General features: G+C 54.9%; 1 protein-coding gene across 1 annotated transcript in view; it reads right to left on the bottom strand.

Annotated features, from left to right (window-relative positions):
• Window positions 1-1,814: 1,814 nt before the first annotated feature.
• Window positions 1,815-19,804, bottom strand: part of NMT1 (N-myristoyltransferase 1) — a 31,400-nt gene continuing 13,410 nt past the window's right edge. Inside the window, exons 4-13 of the mRNA XM_032322788.1 lie at window positions 19,291-19,435; window positions 14,337-14,455; window positions 13,237-13,328; window positions 12,154-12,270; window positions 11,253-11,423; window positions 10,352-10,460; window positions 7,728-7,898; window positions 6,993-7,160; window positions 5,833-5,970; window positions 1,815-5,214 (exon numbers count right to left, since the gene is read on the bottom strand). Coding sequence (XP_032178679.1) covers window positions 5,194-5,214; window positions 5,833-5,970; window positions 6,993-7,160; window positions 7,728-7,898; window positions 10,352-10,460; window positions 11,253-11,423; window positions 12,154-12,270; window positions 13,237-13,328; window positions 14,337-14,455; window positions 19,291-19,435 — 1,251 coding nt within the window. The 3' untranslated portion in view covers window positions 1,815-5,193. The remainder of the gene's footprint in view (window positions 5,215-5,832; window positions 5,971-6,992; window positions 7,161-7,727; window positions 7,899-10,351; window positions 10,461-11,252; window positions 11,424-12,153; window positions 12,271-13,236; window positions 13,329-14,336; window positions 14,456-19,290; window positions 19,436-19,804) is intronic.

The following is a 19,804-nucleotide window of genomic DNA, read 5'->3' as shown; positions in this document are numbered from 1 at the left end:
AGGGGGATTTGGCAGGAGTGGGGGGCTTCTGCCAGGGAAGAACTGTTATGGCCCTAAAAGGGGATGGGGACAGGACTCTGAGGGACCTCAATAGACCCCTGCTTTCTGGGTTCAGATGCATCCGAGGCCCCTGTCTGTTCAGTAGATGAATCCGAGACTCAGGGCTCTCCTTCCACGACAAAGGCCCAGAAACCAGCCTGCTGCTCTGGGCTGCCTGGAGCAGCTGGGAGAGGGTGCCGAGACACTGGAGGGCAGAATCCAGACAGAACCTTCCAGAAAGGGGACTTTCTGAGCTTCAGGGTGGAGCCCTGGCATTTTGGGTTCCATCAGGCATAAGCACCAACACGGACTCGGGACAGAGCTTGAGGACAGTTTCTGGCTTGGGGCTGGCACTGGGCTGGGGCTTGAATGGGCCTCACGGACCCCAGGGCAGGGCTGGCTCTCCTTCCTGCAACCTGTGACCCAAGGCAGGAAGTGAGAGCCTCCGCCTGCCCTCCGCACGCTGAGAGCAGCGTTTGGTTCTGATGATCCGTGTGTCTCATAGAGGGTGCTCCCACTCTGAAGGAGCCAGAAGCCTCCCTACGAAGGAACCACAAAGGCCTGGGCCAGGCAGCCCAGACACATGGTTCTCAGGGCCGCCAGGAGGCCAGGTGGCTGGCCTGCAGGCCTGAGGAGGGAGGCCCGGAGGAGCAAGGTGCCACGAGGCGGAGTCCAGTTACGGTGCACACAGAACAGTTCGGGTTGTTCTGTCCCCCCAGGGCCCGCTCAGGTCAGGGCTTGGGGGAGGGTCCTGTGTCGGGAGAACACTAGACCCTGAGCTGAAGCCCCCACCCCCCACCATCCTGCTTCTCTTCTCTGGTTTGGTAAAGCACGAGGAAGGATTTCCTGCTGGGGTGAGACCCCAAAGCTGGGAAGTCGGCCTTGGAAGGGCAAGTCTTCGGTGCAGGAAGATGGGTGGGAATGACGATGGAGGGTGGAGGCAAGGAAGTCACTTTTAACTCCAGAGGTCCCGCCCACAGGGCTGTGTTCTCAGCCCAAATCCAAGGGTGGGGGCAAGGCCTGAGCTTTGAGGGGCTAGAATGACGGGTGGGAGCGCACTGATGACCCTGGGGGGAGGTCCTGTGTCTTCAGGCTGCAGCCCCCGTTCCCTGGAAAGGGGCTCTCTCGGAGGCACCAGCCTTTTTAGGTGGCCTAAAAGCAGCACAGGGTCAGGGAATGGATGAAAAGCTCCAGAGGAAGAGAATGGGGTGTGTGTGTGTGGTGGGGAGATGCGAATTCTAACTGCAGTCACTGGGGCCCTTCCTCAGAGAACCATTCGGTAGGTGTGCAGTAGGTGCACACCTACCGAGTGTAACACTGGTGACCGGCAGTGTTAAAAAGCACCCCCAGGGCCTAGAAGGGGAAATAGGGAATCTGGATGGGGGCATAGGGCAGTGGCTGACTCCCCCCCCCCTCCAGAGGGGCCACTGCTGCCCTGCACTATTGGGGTGCTCTGCTCCCAGCTGTGGAAGCCGGGGACTGGCGCCACTGCCAAGGGTCCCTGCGGCTGGCCCAGGGCCCAGTGGCTCCTCTGTGAACCTGGGTCAGTCCCGACTCCTCACCCCAGGATGGGAGAAGTTAGGGGAAAAGAGCCAATTCCGCCCTGTGAGGAGACCCTCGCCCAGGGAAAGTACTCCAAGCTGCCTCCAGGGGATGCTCCCCAGCAGCTTTCCTTGAGGGGCCCTGCCACCCTCTGAGAGGGTGCTCCAGCCAAGCCAGGTCCCCGGCTGGTTCCACTGCCACCTGCTGACCCGAGGAATTCGAGGGCAGAGAGGTTTGGTTCAGCTGCTTCCTTTATTAGAAACAAGTGAGATGTAACCAGTGGAGCTACAATGCATTTGGTACCTCCTCCCCCACCCTGGAAATGGATGCCCCTCCCACAGCCCAGGGACAAGCCCAGACAAAAGTGAAGCTTCCCCCTTCTCTGTTCCCACGTTTGGCCCACCTTGCCTGGAGTCAGTATCTTTGAATTGAAAGACTGTCCCACACAACCTCCCAGGCGACAGCCTGTTGGCGGGCCTGCCCTCACTCGGCAGCAGGGCAAAACCGAAGCTGACTTGCGTCTCCTCTGGTTCTGGGGCGGGTTGGTCAGGCCACAGGAAGGCCGCGCCCCTGGCTGGGTAGGCACTGGTCGGGGATGTGTTCGTCGCCCACCCCTGGCCTGACAGTTGGGTCCTTACCCTCTCCCAGATGGCAGCTTCGAGAAGCTACCCAGGCTTTTGGGCTATCCTTTCAGTTGGTTAAATGCTGGTCATCTTTGGGCAAAGAATTCAGACCACAGGGACCCCCACGCCTGGGCTTCATTGAGCCGGCAAGGAAGGGGGTTAACGGCAGTTAGATGAGAGCTGCAGGCAAGGCCTGAATTTCCCATAAACTGGGTGCTGAGGGGGCTTGGTGTGGGCCAGCCTTCAAAACGGACGTCAGCGTCTTTGAGAGTAGGCACTGGGTGGGGGGGTGAGCCCTACACATACCTCCACCCAGAGCTGAGGCCTCCTTTCTACCCAGCTCTCTCCCCACACGGAGATCAGAGGCCGTGGGAATGTGCCAAGGGGTCAAATGTAGTCAATCCAAAGGCAGGAGGTACACATGTGGAAACATGGAGTCCAACAGCCCAGCGGTGCCAACAAGGAGTACCGGGGGCGGGGGGGTGGGGGCCATGCCCGGGAGGCCCTCCAACCACAGTTGCCGGAGTCAGGTCCCAGGTGAAGAGCTTGGAGGCCTCGGGGTCATTCCCTTGTCTGGTCCACGCCAGCCACGGCTCCACCATCCTGTGGGGCTCCTTGTGGGGAGGCCCTGAACCCCAAGCAATGGTTCTCTCTGCGCTCCCTGACCCGAAGTCCTGGCAAGGGTGGAGTGAAGAACCTGGGAACTGTTTGGACAAAAAGGAGACTAAGCAGGCATCAAGCTGACTCCTGTGGGCCGGGGCGACAGTGCCGAGGGCTGGACGAGGTCCCTACTGTGACATGACAGCAGAGTCCGGGGAGCAGGCCACAGGGTCTTGGAGGGAGTCACGGGGGCCTTTCCAGGAGATGCTTCTTCTAGAGCAGGCTCAGACTCCATCTGTGACCTGGTCAGCCGAGGCAAAGCTCACTCCGGTGCAGCCCCAATCTCAGCGGCAGCTTGGCCCAGGGCCAGAGCTGACCGAGCCTACAACAGGAAGCCTTTCCAAGTTCCAGGTCTCGCCCAGGGAAGGAGAGAGTCCGGCACTTCGTTCTTTGATATCCTCAGATGCATGCACAGGGTAAGCTGCTCTGGGAATTTGGGGCGCGGGGTGTCCGATGTCAGCCAAGGCTGTAAAGGCAAGCCCTGTCTCTCCGGCTCCTCCCGTCTGTGGAATGCAGTGCACATCTTGCTAAGAACAGCAGCTTCTTTGGTCTGGGTATCTTGGAGTCAAGGAGTCAAAAGTCAGCTGGGATGGCTGGTGCATGCAGTCTGCAGCATGGGGGAGAAGGGACGCCCCTAGCGGCCGCCGGTGATAATGCAGGACAATGGGGCCGCAGGCTCCAGCAGCAGTCTCTACATAGAGTCCGGCCCAAGCACTTTACTCCAGCTCTGGGGACTCTGCACAAGTTAGCCTCTGGCCATCCCGAAGCCCGAAACTCCACTCTGTCAGCCTGCAGAGCAGGGCTTCAGTTAGTGGGAACTGGCTAAACCTGGCCGCCTGGCCAAAGCTTCCTCCCCCCTGCACGTAGGTGAAGGCAGCCAGGAAACCGGCTCACGCGCACGCCCCACTCTCCTCCCGTTTACCTTCTCCTCAAGCAAAGATCCATACAAGCCTGCATGGGGCTTTCTGGCAATTCCAAGACCTGATCCTCCCAAGGCCTACATGGACAGCCACGTGATCTGAGGCTCCGTCACTTCTGGGGAGACTGGCAGCATCAATAACCATCACCATCACCACAAAAATCCACAAAACCTCATTAGCGAAAATCAGATTCAAACCACAGCAACACGCCATCATTTCTGTCGTCAAATCCAGACCAGTGTCTGGCCACCGCTCCCTGCTACCACTCGCAGGCTGCGCATCTTGGAAAGAAGCATAAGAGATAGCCAATGGATCGGAAGGCACAGGCCAGGGGCTGGCGGCTGAAGGGGTCTGGATGTCATCCCCACGCCATCCTTGGCCAGCCACCCCAGGGCTATCTGGGTGCCAGCTCTTTGCCCTCTCTAGGACGAGCTCAGCAGGGATTGCACTGGTCCGGTTCTCCACAAGGTCCCAGATGCTACAAGGAGGTCAAAGGTCTCCTCCAAACTACCAGTCACCCCAGGCAGTGGAAAAAACAATGTTGCGAGGGACTCATCCCTGTAAGGCTGGCAACAACAGTGGGCTAAGGAGCCGCTTAAAATCAGCTGGCAGGATGACTTCCCACAAGGAGCAGGGCGAGGATGGGAGTTCATAAATGAACTCTGCTTCCTCAGACAGTCCCTGCTGCCCAGTGACAGGATGTGGAAAAGGCCCGGCCTCTATGGAACGGCCGGAGTCGGGTCCCACCCAGGACGCCACCTGCGGTTCTGCGAGCTCCGAGCCCGCCCCAGGCTCTGCACCGTCCCTCCACCTTTCCCTGCCTTCTCAAAGTGAATCATTTCGGCCCATCCAGAAGGGGGACTGGAGAAGATTCCCCACATCCTCTTTCTCCTGCTCCCCCAAGAAAAGCCAATGCCTGCTTTCAGAACAAAACAATTCACTGTACCAATATGTGTTTGTCTGCCACTGTCCTTGGATTCTAAATCTGATGAATGATCTGGATTCAGTTTTCATTAGAGACCGAACATCCTTGTACATTTGGAACGTGAAAGATATTTAAAATATTTATATATATATAATATATATATATATACTTTTATTATTCACCCGTTAACTCCATAATATGCCAATCACGAGCTAGTTTTCAGCAGTTACATTCCCTTGATCACGGCTGCAGAAGGATGTGATTAATTGGAAAACAGGGAGACCAGAGTCACGGCCAGAGGTGACATCGCGCAGCCTACGCCATTGCAATACAATTGTCAAGTTCAGCGGCGGTTTGGTAAAGCCGGTTCAGTTCTGTCCCCTGTGCCAGGGATTCTCACGTTTGTGAAAAGGACCAAGTGGTGGGGTTCCATTTCCTGGTTTGACTTCTCAGTGGCTTTATCCAGAATCTCACTGGCAACCGATTACTGTAACACCAGCCCAACCTAGGAGAGCCAACGGGGAGAGGCAGAGTTGAGCTGACAGTTGTCCCAAGTCTGTCCCCTTCCCTTCTCCCTCCACACCCCACTTCAGAAGTCCCAAAGGACGGAGTACCCTCGGTGCCACTGGGCTGTGTGAGCAGGCTCACGGGGAGCCTGGACCTTTCGCTCAACCCCTATGAGGGGCTTCCTACATCCCTCAGATCCTTTGAGGAAAGCAACCGCCAGTCCCAAGGCCTCTGTCCAGCTCATCAGTCACTGATTTTGTAAATGCTGAGGACTCCACAGGGAACTGCTGAGGGTGACGCTGGGATGAGGGCAGAAGCTCAGAAGAGGAAACCCCTCAGATCCTTAGACTAGAACCTTCCTGGCTAAGTGCGGGCGGCAGTCCCCTGAGGTGGTCCCAAGTACGCGGCTGAGGCGGCTCACCTCATGGGGGAGAGAAGCTGGAGACAAGCTTCTTGGTTTTGTGTGGCTCTGGGGCCTGTCTCCTTTGCCCCCCTCACACCACCTGCTGAAGGGGAATGTGGGCCCTGCCGATGCTGGGGCTCAGACCCGTGGCCCCATCTCTGCTGGCGACATGAACCCCCTGAGCCCAGCTGCACTGCTGGGCCCAGACGTTACCTTCTCCGCTCCCATGCTGGGGCATTTCCAATTGTAAAGGTAATACTGCAGGTTGCCGTCCCCTATGCCGAACTTGAGCTTCTCCAGGAAGGTTTTGTTCTCCATGAGATCCAGTGCATTGAACACGTCGAACCCTTTCTGCGGGGCAGCAGGAAGAAACAGGAACGGGTGAAGAGAGAGAGAAGCTGCCTTGCCTTCCTGTCCGTTTCTACCACATACATCCCAGCTGTGCGGCGAGGCGCCCGGGAGAACCATCTCCCTTCGGAAGCCCCAGCTGCATCCGTGTTCGAGCCGAACTCTGCCAGCGCCTGCTCTCCAGGCTGGTTCTCATGACTCTCAGAGCACCACACCACCGGGCCCCTAGTGGCCACCAAGTGCATCCTTGTGTCCTTGGCGCCCCGGTCACTGCTCCTGTGGTTCTGTGTTAGGCCTCCCTAAAACACTGGGCACCGGCACAGGCTTCTCCGGAGACCAAGCCCCAAAGCGCGTCCACTGAGAAGCTGGCTGCTATCAGTGGCTCAGCATCTGTGCTGCCCCTTAACTCCCTGACACCCCAACTACTAGGCCTTCACTGTGTCCCCTGGGCTTATGGCAGCTGTCACGCTGCTCTGAGACCGTGACAAAGACACTTCCTAAATCTCACCCAGTTGACCAGAAGGTCTTGCAGGGCACAGGCTGGACGGGCCACCATCTGGCCAGCCCATGTGGACTGGCCTCAGTTCAGGTAGGACCCACGAAGAAGGGCTGACTGACGCTGACCTCTTCGGGGGTCAAAGCAGCCTGGGCCCCACCCCCGCCACGCGCTACTGTCAGCCGCTCCCGTGACTCACCATGACAGAGACCCAGCTCCCCCTCCCAGGCTGGGGAAGTTGTGAGAACCCCTCTCCTCCCGGAGCAGGCCTGGCTACTCAGGCTCCTTGGCAGCGCCTCCCATGAGAACGAAACTCACTGAAATAAATCAGGAGTTCAATGCCTTCGCTTCCCGTGGACATTCCTCGCTCCCTCCTCGCGTGGAGCTGCTGGCTGAGAAGTGCTGGGCCCCTTCCTACGAGGAGCGGGAGGCCGAGCAGGGCCGGAAGCCCCGGCCTACAGGCAGCTGTGCCCACCACGGCTCCCACTGCCCCGTCCCCACGCCTCTCCGGGCCCTCCGGTCTCCTCACCATTTTGGCGAGAACAAGAGCGTCGCTCATGAGGTCTAGAAGAGGGGTCTGGGTGTGGACGTTGTAGAAAGAATAAGCAGCCTTTAGACTCTTGTGGGTTGGATGGTTCATGATGGTGGAGGGAAGCGTATAAAAGCTGAGGAAGTCTGTCACCTCACCATTTGCGTTCTGAAGGGAAAACAACGTAAGGAGGCAATGTCACACAGGCCTGGGGACGCTGCCGCCGGGAAGAGCTTCCTACGGCTCTCACACCACCCTCAGCAGCTCTGCCCCCCCAGATGACTGGGTGCACACCGAAACAGGGGGCGCAGGCAGGAGGGAACACACTGGCCGAGGGCACCTGGGGACAGCAAGGACAAGAATCCAGGCCGGACTGCGGGCTGCCCCTGCAGAGCGCTCCCTGTGGCCCACATCCCCGCTGACCCTGGCGGGCGCCACCATAAGCAGAGCAGGCGGGTCTCCAAGGCTTACGGAGGAAGAGGGGCCTAGTTCTCTCTACCCCGTCACCCGCGCGGGGACTGGGGGTGGGGCAGGGGCAAGAAGGGCTCACGCCAAGTCCAGAGGGGATACTGTTAGCAAGTACAAGCTACGGCTTCCTCTCTGCAGGGAGGACCAAGCCAGGAGGCTCAAGGAAGTCTAGGAGGCCAACGCTGGCATCCATGAGTTGGGCCTCCGGTCCCCGAGCCGCTGGAGGAGAATGCCTCTCAGGGGCCCAGGACTGCCCTCCCCGCTCACCTCCACCACGAAAGTGTCGATGATGTTCTCCTGGGGGTAGAACCAGTGCTCCACCTCCTCCTGGCTCATGACTGGTGTGAGGTGAAACTGCTTCAGGTACCTGGTGAGGAGCTGGTGTACTACTGGAATGTCCTTTTTTTCCATTGGTCGCAGTCCAGCTGTCTTGGGCGTCTGGAAGGCAGATAGATGGGACAGTATCAGGTATGCTGAACGTGAGCCTCTGGACTCCCCGTCAAGTTCTGAAGGCACTGGAACCTTCAGACTGTCTCCCTTCCTACCCCAACCCTGGAGGCATCCACCCAGGCCGTCAAGAGAGAACCCTCAGTAACCCCTGGCAGGGGCCTCTCACGGCCCCCACATGCTCAGGAGCGAGTCCTGCCTTGTCAGGATCTTCAGGCCTCTCCCTCCTAGTGAAGGCCACCCTCTCTGGCTGAGTCTATTGCTTCCATCTCTCATCCACATAGCCCAGGCCACTTTCCGAAGAAAACACAACCCATCCCGCCCCTCCCTTGCTCTAAACTCCCTAATACAGAGCAGGAGACCTTCCACCCTCTGGACCAGTTGGCAGCTCTGTCCTTCCTGTCCCTCTAGCCCAGTGGGTCTCAAAGGGGCTGATTCTGAATATAGGACAATATTCTGAGATATCTTCAGTTGTCACAACTAGAAGGGGTGCTACCGACATCTAGCGGAGAGAAGCCAGGGAAACTACCAAACACCTTATAACGTACAAGACGGTCCCCACAACACAATTACCCAGCCCCAAATGTCAATGGTGCCATGAGGGAGCAAAACCCTCATGGATGTGCTGGGGTGGGCACAGGCCCGGGCTACCCACCCACCTAGCAAAGCCCTTCTTGGCTCCTCTTCTCCAAACCCTCGCCACCTTGTCCCACTGCGCTGCAGCTGATCTGTCTATGCTGGTGTCTCTCCACTGGACTAGGAGGAGCACTTCACAGACCAGCTCCTTGCCTAGGCATGCTGGAACCCCTGGGCCCAGCAGAGTTGACACCCCGGGCCCACTTTGTCTGTCTGCTTGGACCCTGCCACACCAGTCTGCTTCCAGCTGGGCCTGCTGCAAGTTCAATTCTGAAAAAAAGCACCAAACTCCTGGGACTTCATCTTAAATCAGGATCCCAACCCACAGCTGCTTTTTCTTAAGGCAGGCTTCCGTGGAATGAACCCATGTGATGTTCTGGAGTAAATACGGGGTCTCACAGAACATCCCCAAAGACTCAGGACACAAGACAGGGTCAGCCAAATCTGGAAGCAGGGTGGGGTTACAGTTTATACCGCTCGGTTACCGTGTGATTCAACTGCTTCTCTGTAGAAACTAATTTTTTTTTTTTTTTAAGATTTCATTTGTTTATTTCACTGACAGAGATCACAAGTGGGCAGAGAGGCAGACAGAGAGAGAGATGGAAGCAGGCTCCCTGCAGAACAGAGAGCCCGATGTGGGGCTCGATCCCAGGACCCTCAGATCGTGACCTGAGCCCCGAAGGCAGAGGCTTTAATCCACTGAGCCACCCAGGCGCCCCTAGAAACTGCTTTCAAAGAGCTGTTCCAGGACCTCAGCCACCCAAATTCCCCACTAATCCTGGTATCTCCGGGGAACACTTACTGACCTCATTTCTACATGGCAGCTCCCACAAGGACACCTCAAATTCTGCACTGAAAGGGGCTCTCACTCACAGGCGGGGAGATCCAGAGACAGTCTTCTGGCTACGACACTACTTTAAGAATGCCCTCTGCCTGCCTAGAACTCACGATAAATCTGTCCTCACAACAAGAGGAGAAGACACCCATCATAGCCCCCCGAATCTGTTTTCTGGGGCGGCATCTAACTGTTACAGTCTCTCAAAACAGGACACGGCTGACCCGGACTCGGTGCTGGACCAGCCTGATCCCAGGGTGATTAAGCCAGCCTGATAGCCGACAAAGGCAGGCAGGAAGCCCCCTGATCGGTGGGCACCCAAAAACCATGCTGACCCTGGAAGCTCTGCAGGAGGACAAGCGACTTTGAGGTCATCAGGCTCCCAAAAGCAGGCACAAGCAGAGAATGAGAAGTGGCATTTCTTCCATTGGAAAATTAGGTAAACTGAGACCCAGAACAGAAAACCAGCTCACTCCAGGCTGCCTACTCCTTCAACTGGCCAGACCTGGACTGGGGGGAGTGAGATTAGAAATCTGGGCAACCCTCCCAGGCTTGGGTCACCCCTCCTTCCCCTCAGTGACAGAGGCTGGAAAGACACTCTAGCTTATTTACACAGGCCCTGGGCGGCGCTGCGGTTCAGTGAACAGGTTTTTCTTTCTATTTATGCCTCGCTCGGGCTCCAGTCACAAAGAATAGGTGTTCTCTGAGCTCATCAAAAGCTGACATGGTAGCTAGCCCAGGTGCAGACACAGGAGAACAGAGAAAGCCAAACTAAAATAAAACCTTTGCTATAGACAGCAGAGATAACAGGGACAGAAAGTTGAGGAATTAGGAAACTCTGAGTTGGGTCACTTTTCTGATGCTCCCCCATTCCCACGGCCCCACCAAAGCCTTGCTGCGTTCCTGCTGAGGGCCAGGCTCTCAGCCTCTCCTGCTCCCCCACCCCCAACCACCGTCCCGGAGCACCACTGGCCTCTGGCAGTCGGTAGAGCTTCATGGTACGCTGCATGGTCATATTTCTGCTCAGGTGGGAGAACTTCACTTCAATCAGCTTCCGTGGGTTTAGGGACCGATGCCAGTACCTGTGGGGGACACCAATATCCTATCCTCAGAGAATTCTGGCAAGTCCCACGGAGAGCGATGGCATGGTACTCTCCAGATGGCCAGCAGGTGGCGTGAGAGACACACCAGGCCCCAAGAGCACCCCGGGCCAGCGCTGGGCTCTCCAACAAGCCCCCAGTAAATTCACAGCTGCCACAGCTCTCCCTCAATTTTCTGTCTACTTTTCTTGCCCCAATTCCAAAAGCCAAATCCATCTCAGTTCTCAGAATGTGCATCCTCCTCCTCCCTCCTCTACTGCATTTGCCTGGTGTTTCAATTCTGAAGTTCTTGAAGCAGAGACTGTTCAATTGCTTAAAACAACTTTCTGGGGCAGAGGCTGTCCTTGGGTCCCGCTGGGATCAGACATGCTCTCTTTGGCCCACGGAATATTCAAAACAAAATGAAGCCAACCACTTAAAACTCCTGGACATTTACTATCAAAACTCAGATTTGGGCTGGTCCGTAAAAACTTCAAAACCCCAACAGAATGACCCCCACTTCCAAAAGGCGGGAATCAGCAGGACTGGAGAATGGTGAACCCCTCTGGTCAGGGCACCCACTCTCCAGTCTGTTCCTACAAACTCCCCCTTCACTCTTCTGTGCCCTGCACCTGGCTCCCGTGGGCAGACACCAACCCCCTTATCAGACAGGAGAGAAGCAGGATGCTCCTGGGCCAGACCAACTGAGGGCCAGAGCCACGTCTCAGAGATGCAAGCTCCTCAGCGAGAGCCGGCACAGCCAAGACCGGGGAGTGCCTGGCGGGAGACCTTTACCTGCAGGTGCCGACAGGCTTTGGTAATACCACCCCGGCAGTGTAAACAGCTTGGAAAATGCCCTCGAGGTGAACCCGCCGGGTTATCTCCCGGATCAGGACTGGAGCCACCCTCTTGGAGCGCAGCTTCTTGTGGACACACAGGAAATTGATCTCCACCATCTTCTTCTCTCTGGAGAGAAAGGAAAACCCCCCAGGGACCGGCTTTTAATGAGGAAGGTAATCCCTTCAAGATCTGGGAGCCAGCGCAACGTTCCCGCTGCCCCCCTGCTCTGCAACACCAAGCAAGGAAGCCACTCCTTTCAACCAGACCCCACTGTCAGAGGGAGGTGGGACTCAAGCCAACTTCTTTATTTGGAGGCACCACCAGGACCTGCTTGGTGAAACCCCACGAGCAGGATGCGGAAGTCCCCCCTATAGCTGGCAGGGCACCTCAGAGTTAAGTCAAGGGCTAGCTTGGAATGTCAAGGGTTCTGACACCCACAGGAATCTCGATCTTGAAGCCCAGAGGACTGTGGTGGTTGGTTCTGATGTTTCCAGGGAAAATGGAGAGCAGAGGTCAGAGGCCCCAGAATTGGATGTTGAGTCACACTGGCTGGGGCCCACTTCTGAAGTCGCTAAAGTGCGCCAATGTGTGACAGGCGTTATAAGCGCCAACAGGCCCCGTGCAGATAGCTCCCCGGACCTCACCGTGGACCCCATCCAGCCCAGATCACCAACAAGAGAACCAGCAGCAACTCAGTGCAACAGACAGACAGTTCCTGTTATGAATTTCTATTCCCAGGACCTGAGTTCCTTCCCTTCACCCTTTCTTTCGTGGAAGGTATGCATATCTTTTCTACCCCGCTCCCAGACCAAGCAGGATGGTGGCAACGTGGGGGGCGGTTGGCGCTGGTGCTTACGTGTCATAGATGTGGATGTTTGCTGGAATGGCACTGATGAACCCAACTAGTTTCCGACTTGAGACCACTCGAACCCCGCAGTGCCACTGGGGGAGCCAGCCAGGCGGCCGGAGAGCCCTAGAAGAGAGACAGAGGCTGTGGCTGCAGGAGACCAGTGTGCTGGCCCGATGGTTTGCGCTCCACAGATGAGTCTGTTCTCACCTCCTACTCTACCTCTCTGGGGTTAACAGCTAATTCTCTCTAGGGCCAAGCCCTCCTGGACACACATGGGCCCCTTTCTGCAGCTCAGCCCACCTGCCCCACTCACCCACCCAATCCAAGGCTGTCATACTGAGGACTTTGCACCCGATCGAATTTCTTTGTGCTCGCTCACTTTGCTCGCTTAAGCCAGATGACTGGCTCAGAGTTGGAGAGTCCCATGGTTGTGAGTCGATCATGGAGGCCCCTGAGCTCTGGTTTCCATCTGCCCTCCAGGCACCATCACCCCCTCTTTCTGCTTGCCCAGTCTTCCCTTTCAGGCAGTCCCTCTCCAGTCCAGCAGGGCCATTTTCAGATAATCAAGCATGCTCAGGAACTGGAGAGAAAATGACTTTTTTTTTTTTTTAAAGACTTTATCTATTTATTTATTTGACAGAGAGATCACAAGTAGGCAGAGAGGCAGGCAGAGAGAGAGGAGGAAGCAGGCTCCCTATGGAGCAAAGAGCCTGATGCAGGCCTCGACCCCAGAACCCTGGGATCACGACCTGAGCCGAAGGCAGAGGCTTTAACCCACTGAGCCACCCAGGCACTCCCTCTTTTTTCTTTTGAGATCTCATTCCTCCTTCCCTTCTTACACCAAGTCACCATATAACACTCTTCTTCTAGGAACCAAATGCCACCAAATCCTCCCTCATCCAGTCATTCTGCCTTAAATAAGGTTTCGATACCTTGCTCCACTAGAAACAACTTTCCTTCAGATGTGGGAACTCAAAATGGACACCCTCATTTGCCATTCAGAGGCTGGTTCTTAACAGGGAAAGTAGGCCCGCCATGGGGTCCTGCCACCCGCCCCGCCCGAGCCGCCAAGAAGGCCTCATGGCTCACCACAGCAGAAAGTCCGGGGAGTAGTCAAATCGGAACATATTGTCGTCGTCTTCCACGTAGTTCTCATTCAGGAGGCCATAGAGCTCTTTCAGCTGAGGAGAGACAAGTGGCCACCTCAGAGCCACCCTGCCATTGTGGGGGGCTGTGGAGTAGGGGGAGGCAACCCTAACTCCCTGGGGCTCTAAGCTTTCCAGAAGGACAAGGCAAACTACAAAAAACCAGGTTTCATCTCATTCATCTGTTTGTTTGTTTTTTTAAGGACTTTTTAAAAAAAGATTTTATTTATTTATTTGACACACAGAGAGAGATCACAAGTAGGCAGAACAGCAGGCAGAGAGAGAGGGGGAAGCAGGCTTCCCGCTGATCAGAGAGCCCGATGCGGGGCTCGATCCCAGGACCGTGGGATCATGACTTGAGCCGAAGGCAGAGGCTTAACCCACTGAGCCACCCAGGCGCCCCTCATAAATCTGTTTTGCTCCTGGCATGGCAGGGACTCTTTTGGAACAAGCACCCTGGCTGAACTAGGGAACCGAGCCCCCGAGAGCCAGAGCGGCAGACTTTAGTACATACAGCGACACAGTAAGAATGGCATCCCGCCACCCAGCCACTCCATCGTAAGATGGAGAATGAACACACAGATGAACCAGACAACAACTGCCCGCCAGAAAGGTAGCGCCTTGGGGAGCTACACAGCTTAACGCTCCAACCACCTGAGAAGCCAGAGACTATTTAATGCGGCATCTTGGGGATGAGTGCCCGGCTGGTGAAGTAGGTGACTCTTGAGCTTGGGTTTGCGAGTCTGAGCCCCACACTAGGCGTAGAGATTACTTAAAAAATAAAATCCTAAAAAAAAATATGGCGTCTTGGGCAGGCCTCAGAGGCAACAGATGGGGGCCAAGGTGGGGTGTGTGTGTGTGTGCGTGTGTGCATGTGTGCACACACGCATGCAGGTACACACGCGCGTGTCCTCTCCAATCTGCTTGGATCGGCTCTCAAGAAAGTCCCTGAGGAAGGCCTGAGGAGCAGCTGTCTCCACATGACAGCAGGGCTCACGTAAAATGGTGCCCAATCCACAGAGCAGCCTGCCCAGGCCTACTCACCACACCACGGTCCCCCAGGTCCAGGGCATCCCAGGTGAAGCCCTGGGGCAGGGTGTAGGGCTCCTGGCGGATGTTGTCTTTGTCAGGCTCCACGGGCCCATGGGTGTTCACCACTTCTCCTGGAAGAAGAGCACAGCTGTGAGCCTCACCCTCTGTCTTGGGGTGGGGGGGTGGGGAACTCAGCTCAAACATCGACCCCAGCAAATTCCTCCTGTCCCTAGGAGCCCTCCATCTAGAAGAACACTTTGTGCTTGGCAATTGCAGACCGTTTCTCCAGCTACCCTTAGTCCCCAACGGAGAGCCAACTCGTAGCAAAGCCTCAGAACAATCACTGAGATCCAAGGTGGTTGGTTTTTTTGGAAATTCTTTTACATCTCCCTTTGGTTACTAAATGGCAAACATTTATCTTGACTCATTTGGCTTCCTGCCTTCCGGCTCGTATAAAAAGGACCATCATGGTCCTGGCCCAGGCCCATCAACCTGGATGGATTTATAAGGAGTTGCAACAAGGCTGCTTTTGTGTCAACAGCAACAACAATGTAGGGGGCCCACTGCTGAACCAGACGATGGCAGAGAGGCGCCAGGCTCAATCTCGGCCCTGCCAGCTTTGGCCTTCAGCAATGTGGGCCAGTTAACTGCTGCTGCCAGCTTGGGCCCTCAGTGTTTACAGAGCCCTACAAGTGTCTTTAGGCTGAATCAATGAATCTACACAATGCTGCCGGGAAGTTACCCTCTGCCACGCCCCCGCCCTGGATGCCGCCCTTCCTCTGTGCAGTGTGGGGACAGTGCTGGGGGCGGGGAGGGGTGGGCTCAAATGATACGGCTCTGATGCCCATGCATGAGATACACCTGAACAAACTTGACCACTTATTTTTGGCCCTTGGAATGATTTGGTTTCCACATTCAGAGCTCATTCATATTCACACTTGGAAGAATGCAATGTTTAGTACATTCTGAAAACGGAATCTTCAAAAGGGACCAACTCAGGACACTGCTTGCTCCCAGCATCCGGCTCTGTACACACTCGGCACTCAATTCAGGCCTTCACTGACTTGCAGAGCCCTGGCCCAAATATGTCATTCCAACGTGCTGAAGGCAGCGGTAACGGACCCGTGGAGCAGGTGTAGTAGGAGAGACCACCTCAGGCTGTGAGGTGAGGACAAGGCCATTAGGACTGACCGTCTCACTCTCCCTCACTCAGCACATGTACCGAGCACCGACCCACGTCAGACACTGGGCACAAGTGCACAGCAGTGAAAAGACAAGGTCCCGGTCCCCACAAGATGGACCACCTTCTGGGGAAGTATTTAGTAAGTCATTACCAATGTGTTAAGGGTCACAAACTGGAAAGTGCAGGCAAGGAAGCAATCAGCCACCTCCTATTTACCATCTGGCTTCCCAGGAGATTTGCTTGGGAAAGAGGTTGTATTTTTCTTCCCTAGTTTAGAAACTGGCCTTTTGATTTATTCATAAAATAGCCCTAATGAATTAATTTAACATAAGTCAATCCACTTCCAGTCCACTGCCATGTGAAATGTTTGGGGCTCACAAAGCCGAGAGGTCTACCTCCTCAGCAGGTCCCAAGGACCTCTCTACCAGTCCTGTGGAGGTGTTGGTTGGTCCCTGCCGTGTACTGAATTTATACCTTTTTTCAAAATACATTTAACTTCAAAACCTCTTTCTTATTTTTTCCTAAAATGATTTCCATGGACAAGATATTCGTAGTCTTCCCCACTGTACTACAATCATTGCAAGGCCAAATCTTTCTCCCTAGGCTGGTTACCAGGGCCTGTGCAATGAGCATTTCCACTCACTCCTTCACCACGTGTTCTTGGAATCCCAGGGCACAGCAGTCCTGGGGCAGGAGCTCGTGTGATGGGATGGCACAAGCCCTGGTCACCACAGGCCCCGACAGACAGGTGAGCAGGCACCTCCCCCGCAGCAGGAGGAGGGTCCCTGACCATGATAAGCCAGCTTTCCTAGGTCATCTCAAGGCTCTTTGGTATCTGCAAGCCATAGCTGACAAGGTAGAGTTCCAGAACTCTGGGGGGCCAACGGAGCTGGGGAGCAGCCCTAGGCTCCTACACTGTCCTGCCTGCAGCTGCCACCTTCAGGGAGAAGCGGGTCTTCCACCTTCTCGGGGCTCTCGAGCGCCCCCTGCTGGGCAGGGGTGGGAAACTGCCAGAGAATGGTCAGGGTACATACAGCCAAAGGTCACTAGACCACCCGGACCCAATAACCAAGTAAGGATGCTGGGAACTTTAAAAAGAAATCTTTGTACTTTCAGAGGGTTCCTTTATGTACATTCTCCCCCCAAAATTCTCTCTGCCTTTCAACATCAAAGATCCAAAACCACGTACCACAGCAACCATGAGCGTCTTGGAAGCAAAGAACATGAGATTTGGGAGACTGGAAACCAAACGGACAGGGCAAGGAAGAGGGTGAGAGTGGGGAGGCTTCTCTCTCACAGCCCAAACCATGTACCAGTCTGAGTTCTCCCTTGGGTAGTTACTTGTACAAACGAGTCTAAGAATGGCAAAATTCCAATCCACAGAGGGGATTCAAAGTTTATTTGAGAACAGAACTGCGTGTGCATTTGGGAACACAGAACCATCACGGTCACACAGCCTAAAACAGCTGCTGTTCAAAAGGCTCCTCCATGGCGAATTTAGGACTGTAAACTACAAAATCCCAGTTAGCGGTATACAACCTAATCACACCTCTCCCGACAAGGTGAGCAGTAAACAGTACACTTGAAAGGCTTCTCAACCACTGGTGGGGAAGATCACGGCAAGAAGAAGCTGTAAGACACACTACCCCGAGGAAAACTAGGCTGGCACCTCAGCCAGGTGGGCCAACCGAAGCTTCTGATGTGGTACTCCCTGCGGGTCGCCTCACGAAAACAAAGGAAGCCTTCTTTTAGGTCTGACCATGGACCTGAAAGGCAGACTGGTCAGGTGCTAAGAGCAACAGCTCTTTCCCCGGGCCCCACGTCACACACAGCCCAGGAGGCACATCCAGAAGAAATAACAGCTGAGCTCGTTCCACCTTCCTGAGGGCATCAGGGCTCCTGTAGCAACCGTGTGGCTTTGTCACAAACTTTCTGACAGTGAAACTGGAGACCCTACATTTATGGAAGGAGAAACGGAGGCAGATAACATAGAGTAACTGGACTGATGAGGACCAGCAAGAAGTCCATGGACCCCCATTCATCGCTGTGAAGAATGGAGCTAAGTTACCCATTTGCAAATTCTTTTTCTTTTTATCCCTTTTTTTTTTTTTTAAAGATTTCAATTTATTTATGACAAAGAGAGGCAGTGAGAGAGGGAACACAAGCAGGGGGAGTGGGAGAGGGAGAAGCAAGCTCCCCGCTGAGCAGGGAGCCCATACGGAGCTCAATCCCAGGACCCTGGGATTATGACCCAAGCTGAAGGCAGATGCTTAACAACTGAGACACCCAAGGGTCCCCCATTTGCAAATTCTTAATGAAAAATAAAATTGGACCAAAACTCCCAACACCTATCTGAAAACTGGGCCAAGATGCCTGGCGGCCACCACAAAATGCCTCATCAAGCATTTCACTCAGAGGGGGCGTCGCTCTTGATGTTCTTCCTGCTCCTTGGTGGGGAGTGGTCACGGGGACCCGCTCCTGGTAATGCCCTACTAACAGCATTACTGTGACCCACAGCCTTGCTGGAGGGCTCCACCAGTGGGCCTGGGACCTGGCTGACCTGGGCAGCCTGACAGACAAGGCAGATGGGTCGGGAGAGGGTTCTGGAATAGTGCCTGCTGCCAAATCACCACCCCTCACCCCCCAGGCAGTGCTCTGCTTTCCACTCCCTGTGGGGGCGCACCTCAGCTTGCTTCTGGATGGTGACTAAGCTGTCCAAGAACCGCATCTGCTCTACAGCAGTGCCTGAAACCTGCGGTGTGGACACAAATGCCCTCAGATTCCGATGCCACAGGTCTGACGGGGGGCCTGAGAGTCCGCATGTCCACAACTCTTAGGCAATGCGCACCGCGCTGGTCTGAGGACCACACTGAGTAGCACTGACCACCTCTGGAACAGATCATCTCTGTGGGCACAGCTGCTCCTTTCCCCTCTCCAGTCTTTGGCCCTGCCCTGCCCTCACCCCCTCTTCCCCATCAAACGTTCTGGAAGAGAGCAGTCACACACACAACCTGAAGGCCACTTACATTTGGTATCTGAACGCATGTCTTCTCAACACACTTACTTTCTCAGTCACAGAGAAAATGGGCATTGGGCCATCAATAGGCCCAGAATCGTAGTGCAACTGCTCCTGAAACTTCTCAACAGTTAGGTCTGAAGTTAGCCATCAACGTTAGCTGTGCCTCAGTCTCAGAAGGTGTCTCTAACTCTACTGTGTCGATCTCTCTAGAATCCTTTTAGCTTTTCTGCCTGTCCCACCCCTTTACGAGCTCAGTAGAGCTTTTTTAAAGGGTGCCAACCAAACCTGCAGACGGCATTCCGGGGGTAGAGCCATCACTGTTGAGCAAACTGTCAGGTGACGCGCAGTTGGGAAGCATGCACTGGCTGAGAGACAAAGGCAAGGGACTGGGGACTCGGCCCACCCCAGGGCCAGATATCTGCCCGACAAGCAAGAGGGTCTCTCTACAAAATCTCTATGGGAAGACAGACCCGTGGGCGCACAACCCCACTCAGCCTGTGGCAATACAGTTTCTTTGTAGATTTATAGTACATGATACTGGACTAAAGGAATCCGTGCTTGTTCTCGATACGTACTCCTGTGAAACAATAAGGTCTCTGAGCATTAGTGTTTCCTACACTGCATTTTAAAGACTACCCTCTAAAAATAACCACCAAGGAACTCCAAGACTCTTCCATCCTCACCCCACAAACTCAGTGTGGCACCCAACACAGGGGTAAGACACATCCCTCCCCATCGCCTGGGGGAAGAAACCACATACATACCCAGTTTGGGGACGGGCTGCGTGTCCCAGAACTGGTAGCTTCGCTTGCTAGCCTCCTCCATGGTTTTGGCAGGCCCCTGACCCACTGAGAAGAGTTCAATGGCCTTCTGTATTTCCTGGATCCTCTCGGCTGGCAAAGAGTTCATCTGGATGAGACCAAGTTGGGGAGAGAAAAGGCTCATTATGTTAACAAGTACTTTTGATTAATCACAAGTGCAAGAGTTAAGGGGTATAACTCAAGGAAGGGGTGTGGTTCCTCCATCCCAATCCCAGAGGTCAGATGTCATATGACAACCAGCGAGAGAGTGGTTGGCGATGCGCTCTCCGGACGGTGGGTGCTTATCCTTCTTATCCTCTTTGTTTGGTGGCCAAAGGAATACAAGTTCAGTGTAAAATTTCAAACAATGCAGAAATATATACTATATATAGAAAGTAAACAGCCAACAATCCCACCTCTTAAATATAATCCTTATCATCAACAGTCTTAATTTAGGAGGTAGGGTGAAAAGAGATAA

This window comes from Mustela erminea, chromosome 18 (assembly GCF_009829155.1).
Source record: "Mustela erminea isolate mMusErm1 chromosome 18, mMusErm1.Pri, whole genome shotgun sequence".
Taxonomy (NCBI): domain Eukaryota; kingdom Metazoa; phylum Chordata; class Mammalia; order Carnivora; family Mustelidae; genus Mustela; species Mustela erminea.
This window is presented reverse-complemented; position numbering and strand designations above follow the sequence as displayed.